Genomic DNA, 9479 nt, shown 5'->3' with positions numbered 1-9479 from the left:
AATGTGTGTTTTCTTTGTGTGTGACTGTTTGCAGATGGACAGTCCGCTCAAACAAAAGATCATGGAAATCACTGCCATGTCTACCAGCCCATGAATTTGTCCTGTGCTAACCATCAAATCAAAAAGAATAGCACATGGGCAAAACATTGACCTGTTGTATGTAGCCTAATACCTAATTGTGTCAGGTGTGCAAGAGTGTCCCTTAACACAAGTAATAAATGCAGCTCGATAGTCCCAGAAATCCTAACCTTGTTGATTTCTTACATATATTATGCCGCGAGTGCAGCATCTTGTCATTTGCAACATGACTGGATTCATTGAATAATGGCTTATAATGAAGGAAGGAGGGCTATAAAATGTGTTGCCACTAAAGTCTATGTGTATCTTTAGTTTCTTTCATCTTTATTTTGTCCAAAGAGATGTTTCTTGCTTTGATGGAGGTATCTTGGAATCTTAACACTGGCAACAGATATGTCCCCTCCCAAATGAACGCTCAATGTCGGTTTCTACAGTAATTTTTGCATTGTGTTTATTGATGAGTGCTTATAGATAGTATATAATATTGATAGCTGTGTGCACGAATCCCCTGGCAAAGGATGATGACGTTCGCTGATAAAGCTGTTTTTGCATCTAGCTGCTGAAAGGATGATCATGAGGGTCCGAATAGCCGTAAATAACTAACTCATTTATCATCTCAAGTTCACTTTGCCTGTGGAGTCTGCAGAGTGCGCCAGAGTAAAATTGGAGCACAGTCTTCAGGAATCTGGCACCCCCCTGCACTGCTTGGGAAGTGTGCACCAACTGGCGCAACAGCCGCGACACAAAACTGGCGCAAACACTTTACTAATACATGTGCAAGCAGTTTGCACGTTGCTTTCAGTGCAAAGTCAGTCAGAAATCTGGTGCAAACGCTTTAAGAAATGTGGGCCAATCTGTCAGTATCTTGATGCAATAAATTCATGTTTGGAGCCATAACATAAGCCTCCATATGCACCCTCATAGAGGTGAGGAGAGTTCCTGCAAGAAGTTGGTGCTATCCCCCTTTTCTATTGTACAGGCAGTCCCCGGGTTATGTACAAGATAGGTTCCATAGATTTGTTCTTAAGTTGAATTTGTATGCAAGTCGGAACTGTGTAGTTCATTATTGTAACCCCAGCAGATTTTTGGTGTCTGACAAATTGGATTTTAAAAATGTTGGGTTGTCATAAGAACCAGAATTAACAAGCTTATTTGGAGACACCTTTTATAACTCCTACAGGTGATTATTATAGCCTAGGGCTAAAGTGCAGTGAATTACCAACATCCAGGGGCCCGTTTGTAACTAGGAGTCGTCTGTATAACATTTTGCCCTCCTATAATGTAAATGGATGTTACTTTTCTGATAACTTGTATGTAACATCACAGAAACAATGTATGAAAGGTATTTATGATACTTTAGCTCTTAGGTGCCATCTCTATACTCCAGGGACAATACCGGTTTGGCAACATAGAGGTGCGGGGGTGCTGTCTTTTCATGTAAGAGGCGGGTGATGATTCATACTCCATCATCAGTGCCCATCCTTATCTGTGCTGATCTTTCACTGAGCCCCAGTCATGCCCAAACACTAGAAAACAAAAATACACATAGCATTGTTGTCTAATCTGTACCCATCCAATGCGGGCGGGATAACAAGTCATGGGCAGTTTTTACTCTAGTTCCTTAGATTGAGGGTCTATTGGGCACATACATTTCGGCCAGTCATGGCTGGTTTCTTGTCTCACATGAGTTTCCTTTACCTTCTATTGTCTGAGCATAAAGGTGTCAAGAGCATTTACAAAGAAGTAAGGCAGAAACCCTTTCTTCTACCACTTGGCAGCAGCATTTGCATCTGGTATATATGTTGTGTGACCGTATTCATGTCTAGAAGTTGTCTATTCAGAGTTGTTGCATTTGTGTTTTTAGGTGTGTGCATAATAATATAAACCATAATAAGGACAGTTTTTTGTCTTGACCCCCCCCCCCTTTCTTTTTCTATTTGTGATCTGAACGCATTTACATTTGAAGTAAACTGAATGTGTAAATGTTCCATGTCATTTACAACTTTATCTTTTTTTGTTGTCTGGAGTTTATACCTAAATACTCAGGACGCAGGGGGAAGCAAAGGGTCTTCTTACCTGGCCCCATACTGAGTGCCCTATGGACAGTGCAGGAAGTCAGTCACCGGTGTTTTCTTTCATTTTCATTGAGCAATTACTGGGACGGTCATACATATGATTGTTCACACGAGAACATAGCCTTATAGCAGTTTAAGACAATCATGGCCAGTCCATGAATGTTGGACCGACCACATTGCTGGGGATGGGACATCATTGTTATATCATGAATCAGGACGTTGCAAATCACAGACCTGCCCTAATCAACTGAAACTGTCCTTTGATTATCTGGGGTAGGGTTGCGGTTTTGGGATTGTTTTACAGATTTCACACTTGATACCACTTTAGATCTGGAACATAAACTCTTGTTTTTGCGGACCACCAATAAACACCAAGAATATCTTTGCCGCATCCCATAATTAACTGTGTGGACCCAGTATACCACATATCCGTATCAGGTTTAGACTGATGCATATAACCAGCTTTCCACCAGGTTGTAATTCTATGTATATATTCATGGTCACCTCTATAGACCTCTCATTATAATCTGTATAGAGCATGCATACAATAGTCACTTCTCCACAGGATCCTCCACCTGTGTTACGCCAAGAGATGCCTACATGGTTTCATATGCCCCCTACCGTGAGGGGAAAATGTCTCTGTACAAAGGGCCTGATAGCTGATTGCAGGTGTTCTTAGGACCCCAAAGATTTATTTAGGGTACACAGAGTAAGGCTGCATTCACAAGAATGTATGGGGGACCTATACACGGTCACAAATACGCCCCCATAGTTGTCTATGGCACCCGGGCTTGGTACGGTGAGCATGTTCTATCTTTGGCCGAAAGAACGGCTGTGCGGCTCTATTTTCTATGGAGAGGGGAGGGGTGAACAGTGCTCACCTCTCCTGCACTCCAGTGCAGCAGACGTGCCCGGCCGGCCGTATCCAAGTATCCATTCCGTGTGAATGCAACCTAGTGCACACAGCTGTACTAAGTGTAATACTTTTTTTTAATGGATCTGTGCCCACGGCCATTAGTAAAGAGCCTCTTGCATGCGTGTGCATTTTCCAGGTAACAAGAAGCAGTCTGTGTTCAGTTGCTTGCAGCCTGTCTGATATATTGAGCACCACTCATGCCGCCGATGGCCATGGAAGGTGACTGTCCCCACGGTAAAGACTGGCTGGTATAGGACCTACCTGAGATAGTTAGCTCATAGCCACAGCCTTTTTTAATGGATCACTCAGACTATGGTTCATGGAGACGCATGCAAATCTGATGCAAGACAGATTTAAATCAGACAAGAGAAAACAAAAGTCAATCAGTTTTGCATGTCTGATACGGTCGTGTACAGGGAGCCTCAGTACAGCTTTTTTTGTTGCTGTTTATATTTTGCGTCCTTGTGCTAGACATATGTACAGCAGACTCCACGTAGACGCAGCACAGACGTGTATTGTAAAGAGATGGATCTGTACATGTCTGATACGGTCGTGTACAGGGAGCCTCAGTACAGCTTTTTTTGTTGCTGTTTATATTTTGCGTCCTTGTGCTAGACGTGTGTACGGCAGACTCCACGTAGATACAGCACAGACGTGTATTGTAAAGAGAGGGATCTTTACATGTCTGATGTTACACAAAGACCTATGGTCGGTGTGGAAGAATTCACAGCATGCATTACTTATGGCCATTTAAATCTATAGGGACATCATCCGTATGCAGTCCATTTTTCACGGATCCGTTGCTAGGAGACACTGGAAAGAAAGGAGCTGCCAAACTGGGAAGTCCTGGAAGAGGAGTGCTGACCTGCTGTACACACACGGACACCACACGCATGAAACATGTGCACAATGCGCTGAGCCCTGTTCACACCTGAACATTGAGAAGACGTGAAATGTTATATTTCCAGCCTGTATACACACATGTACACCCTGCATACAGCACCATAGTAATGAATGAGGCTGGACATAACATATCAGCAGTGACTGGTGTGCGCGCCAGTGTCCACCTTATTGTGTCTGAGGCGGGAATAGGCTGGGAATATGAGGTTGTATACTGAATGTATTGTGTTTCCGCTATAAACTGTATATTGCGGGGTGCAGAGGTGCGCCCGGCACGTTGTCACCTCCCCTCCCCCTCCATAGCGCTGTGTGTTAGTATTCAGAGCAGCTATGGTGCCGTCTGAGGCCACGGTCGAGACTAATCCCACCAATCCAGTGATTGACACCTCCCTCATCCAATGGCGAACATCCGCGGAAATCTGAAGCCAATCACAATACACGGATGCTAGATGGACACTCCCTTCTTCCTATCAGCAAGAGTGCTCTGGACTGACGAGTCCCTCGACCAATGGCAGCGCTTGTAGGGCGGGCAGTCTGCGATGATTAACCCGTCTGTAACGTCATTTCAGGCAGTTCGATCGGTAGCGGGAGCGGAGAGCGGACAGCAGGGAGCTCGAAGGCAGCAGCCCCCCACCGCCGGCCTAAGTTACCATCAACACCCGGGGTCAAAGTAAACAGCGAGCCACCGCCGGCCCGAGTCACCACCTCTGAAGGGAACCACAACCATTACAACACCATGAGCAGCGACGTCGAAACTCAACAGCAGCAGCAGCCAGCCGCCTTGGAAAGCAAGTCAAGCCCGGAACCGGCGGCCACTGTGGGGGAGAAGAAGGTCATCGGTGAGTAGTGTGGTGGAGAAATGGCGTGGGTCGGCGCCGGAGGGGTTAAGGCGCGGCGGTTGGTGCAGTCGGTTCCACCATCTCATGTGAAGGGGCTGCCACGCGTTGTGAGTGGCGGCACCCCCTCCCTCCTCCCCCTCCTCCTGGCTCATCCTCACGGCCGTGACGTAATCGCTTCCTGGGGCCCTCAAAATGTCCGCTGTCTGCGTGCGGCCTAGTCGGCCCCTTGTCGGAAGCTTTCTGTGTGCGGCGCCGCCCGCACCGCTTTCCTCCCTCTAGTGTGGGGCAATCCTCCGTGTGGCGGGCCCCGGCCGCCATTGTCTGTGTGCTCCAGACCCAGTAGGGGGAGCCGGCTAGTGGTTTGGCCCAGCTCCAGCCACGTGGTGTGGGAGTACTGCTTTCTAGTGAAGACTGTGCTGCTCCCTGACCTCCAGGCCTGGCATCACCTCCCTGCTTACCCCAGTCCCCGGGTGCTTCATAATGTGCCGATCACCTTTTATATAAACGTATGATCCTAGAGATATCCATTATTTATCACAATCTTTCATTTACTCATTCCTTAGTGTATAGTCACATCTAGTAATTGGCTATAAGCAAATATGCTAATAGTTGTGCAAAAATTTACATAATGTTTAGCAAGGATTTTTAATTTTTTTTCTGGCTTGGTGCAGATTTCCTTTTAAAGTCAAGTAAAATAGGTTCACACCTGTGTTTGGCACCTTCCAGTTTAAAAGTGCATTTCCTTTCTCCAAAATAAGTGGCTTTCACGTCTGTTGTGCTTCACTTAAGCAGCTTTTAATGGAAAGTTCATTGTCCGGTGTGAACCAGGCCTTACATGTAATGGTCACTGCTGTTTTACTCCCATTAACTCCAATGTTTGGTTATGGTAGACTTTGGCCTATCTGATAAGTTGCTTCTAAATCAAACATCTGATCACTTTTTTTTTTTTTTTTCTTTGGCAGCAACCAAGGTTTTGGGTACCGTCAAATGGTTTAACGTGCGTAATGGATATGGCTTCATTAACAGGTGAGTGCAGGGTTGGCTCTGGCAGATCTTGTTATGTTTATTGAAATCAATACTTTGTAACCTTCATGTGACTATGTGGTGTCCAGTTTACCTTGGGTAAAGGTCTTCAACACTGGCCATGGGTCTGAATGTGTTCCTGTGGTGACAAAATGGTCCTGTGAATGACAGCTGTAAGTGCTGTGAATGGTGAAGTGGGTTATGAAGTCACGGCATTGTCTCTGGCCTGTATTCTCATATTACATCAAGTGCTATGTCCGTGCAGTCATCCCAATGAGTCAATGTAAGCAGGTGTCTTGTATTTAATCATTTAATGCAGAATTTTACTAAAGTCTCTTTTCCTTTGTTTCCTGTAGGAATGACACCAAGGAAGATGTGTTTGTACACCAGGTGAGTAGCTTGTGCTGTACTATCCTTCAGCTTAGTACAGTGTATTTTAGATTCACATCTACCCTTGTAGCTCTATTAAAGAACTTGTAAAATGTAATCCATTGCACTGATGGATGCATTGGGTCTCTACCATTGACACTTGGCTTCCTACGTACCACCATTATGTCATTTGATTTGGCTTGTATGACTGAATATAATGGAGACTCCAAATAAGAACCGGGCCAACAAAGAATGCACATGTGGTTGTCTATGTGCCAGCTTTATCAAACATGGGGATTCCGACTTTTATAAGATCTTATAACTTGTTAGGAAAGTGGCTGGTCTGTAGGAGTTCTTCACTAAATTCTATTTTATATGGTTTGGTTTCATTAGGTCTATTTACCAGCAATTATATTACTTACTCCCTGGGCTGGACAGATTAAATTGTGTGATGCATCCACTGCAGTCTGCCACAATCTTTATTTTGTAATGTCTTCTAGTAGTGTAGATTTGTACTTTGTTAGCCATAGTGTAGAAATCGGGCAATACCTTTGAGACTAAATGTATTTGATCTTGAGGTTTCCAGAATACTAGTTCTCTTCAGCAGACAGAAAATTCCCAGCCCTTTATACACACTGGGCAGTAATCATCAAAGGAAAGTAAAACTTTAAAACGGAATATATACACATCTTATTTACAAGATGGTAATAAACAGAGCTTTAAGAGCTCTGCCTGTATCCTTCTATGGGATGTCTGAACATTCCCATTTCATGTCTTTGTGGAGGAAAATTGATTTTTAGCCCCAGGTATTGTAATGGCTTCATGAATTTAACATGTATATATTTTTTTTTTCCAGACTGCCATTAAGAAGAACAATCCAAGGAAGTATCTTCGCAGTGTGGGAGATGGGGAGACCGTAGAGTTTGATGTAGTGGAGGGAGAGAAGGGTGCGGAGGCAGCAAATGTAACTGGTCCTGGTGGTGTTCCAGTCCAAGGCAGCAAATATGCAGCAGATCGCAACCATTATAGGCGCTATCCACGTCGCAGGGGTCCTCCACGTAATTACCAGCAAAACTACCAAAACAGTGAAAGTGGAGACAAACCTGAAGGAAATGAGAACGTGGTAGAAGGAGAGGGTGCTGACCAACAACGCCCTTACCGGAGGCGTCGTTATCCTCCATACTATCTGAGAAGACCATATGGGCGCAGACCACAGTATTCCAATGCCCCAGTACAAGGTGAACCAGTCGAGGTAAGCATAAAGTTGTCCATTTACTGTGTGTCTCTGTTTTAGTTTACAAACCTATATTATAACTTGCAATTTTAAATTTTTCTAGGGAGAAGTCCAGGGTGCAGGCGAGCAAGGCCGACCAGTGAGGCAGAACATGTACAGAGGATTCAGACCACGATTCCGCAGGTAAGTTGGTACAGTGGAATTTTTGGCTTGTGTATTAACATCTGGTTAAAGGAAACCTACCACTTAGAATGGTAGGGGTAAGCTGTAAGTACCAAGCACCAGCTCAGGGTGAGCTGGTGCCGGTACTTTCGTTAGTGTTATAAACCGCAGTTTTTAAGGCGCTGCATGTGCACGATCGTGCGCGCCTCCATAGGAAATAGCGGAGATGTCGCGCACAGCGCTGAAGCCCATTCTGTTCTAAAGTTTAAAAAGTGTTAAAACCGCAATACCGCAGTTTATAACACTAACGAAAGTAAGTACCGGCACCAGCTCACCCTGAGCTGGTGCTCGGTACATACAGCTTACCCCTACCATTCTAAATGGTAGGTTTCCTTTAAAAGTTCAGTAGGTTGTTCTACTAGATTCCTATTCTGTATATACACCTACAGGACAGGCTTACAGATTAGAACAGCTCTCTGGATTAGATTAAGCAGTCAAATAACTTCTATTTAAGCTTCCATAACTCCATGCTTTTGGTTTAAAATGTGTTATGTGCACCTTTACAGGGGACCACCTCGTCAGAGACAACCAAGAGAAGATGGAAATGAAGAAGATAAAGAAAATCAGGGGGATGGAACCCAGAGCCAGCAGCCCCCTCAACGTCGGTATCGCCGTAACTTTAACTACAGACGCAGACGCCCAGAAAACCCTAAACCACAAGATGGTAAAGAGACCAAGGCAGCCGAAACATCAGCAGAAAACACGTCCGCTCCCGAGGCTGAGCAGGGCGGGGCTGAGTAAATACCGGCTTACCACCTCTACCACCATCCGGGTTAGTGTCCAAGCCAGAGCACTACTTGTAATTGCACAAAACAATCTTTATTTTCTAGTTTTTGTTTCTATCAGAAGGGATTTTTTTCTATTTGTTTGCACATTTTGAAAAAAAAAATTATAAAACACATGTTAAGAGCCTTGTTTTTTCCTTGCAGTTTTGTCATCATAAAAAAAAGTCAAGATTGAAATTCCAGCAATAAGAAATTGAACAAAGAAATTGGAACTGAAGACCTTAAGTGCTTGCTTTTTGCTGTTGACCAGATAATATATCATCCTGCATGGTTTCTTGCAGTGATGTTTTTATTTTTTATCTAAGATCTCCTTTTGGGAATGACAAGTTTTTTAAAAACATATTTTTTCGCAATCTTACCTGCAAAGGTTTTTAAATTGTTTCTTATCTGGTCAAACAAAGATTTTTAAGAACCTCATTTTTAATTTGTAATAAACGTACACCTGATTTTTTTCAGTCAACAAATTGCAAGCATCTATTAATAAAGGTCTCAAAGTATCTTTTGTGTGGGTGTTTTATGGTCTGGATGTTAAAACATGATAGTCCATGTGGCTGATGGGATGAATGGGAGAGCAGGTGTTTGTATACATTCCCTAGTTTAGCCTCAGAAGGAACTAATTTTCTCAACCTACTTGTTACATTGCATCTCATTGCAGAGCACCCATGATATTTGCAGTATAACATCAATCATCTGAATACAAAAGCCATTCTAGCTGCAAGGTGGTGACAGATTTGTTCTTTTTAGGGAGCTTGTCTGGGAATGCAAAATATTTATACATTTTTGTATTCCTGGACAACCTCTTTAATTTCCTTTTGAGCAATGTAGCTGCAGTATATCAAAAAGGATTTGTCTAAGCTGATGGTAGGTTGGGTGGTTGGTGCATCTATAGGACATGAGGCTAGCCCTTTTAAGGGCTAATACTCGCATCCCTGCAATCTTTGAATATGCAGGTTAATGGGGCAATGAGTAGCCAGTAGCCTCTTTATGAAATCTGCATATTGGGCAAATAAAAGTTGTTAGATTGCAGGGACATGAGGA

At 43.8% G+C, this 9479-nt stretch overlaps 1 protein-coding gene across 1 annotated transcript; it reads left to right on the top strand.

The window, feature by feature from the left end:
* The first annotated feature begins 4522 nt into the window (after window positions 1-4522).
* On the top strand, window positions 4523-8938 carry YBX1 (Y-box binding protein 1). The gene is made up of 7 exons (XM_072156117.1): window positions 4523-4808; window positions 5771-5834; window positions 6188-6221; window positions 7057-7452; window positions 7538-7617; window positions 8163-8428; window positions 8586-8938. Exons 1-6 carry the CDS (start codon window positions 4706-4708, stop codon window positions 8395-8397), a joined length of 912 nt encoding a protein of 303 aa, XP_072012218.1. The 5' UTR covers window positions 4523-4705; the 3' UTR covers window positions 8398-8428; window positions 8586-8938.
* The last annotated feature ends 541 nt before the right edge of the window (window positions 8939-9479 follow it).

This window comes from Engystomops pustulosus, chromosome 6, assembly GCF_040894005.1.
Source record: "Engystomops pustulosus chromosome 6, aEngPut4.maternal, whole genome shotgun sequence".
Lineage (NCBI taxonomy): Eukaryota > Metazoa > Chordata > Amphibia > Anura > Leptodactylidae > Engystomops > Engystomops pustulosus.
The sequence above is the reverse complement of the archived record's forward strand: the minus strand, read 5'-3'. Positions and strand labels throughout refer to the sequence as shown.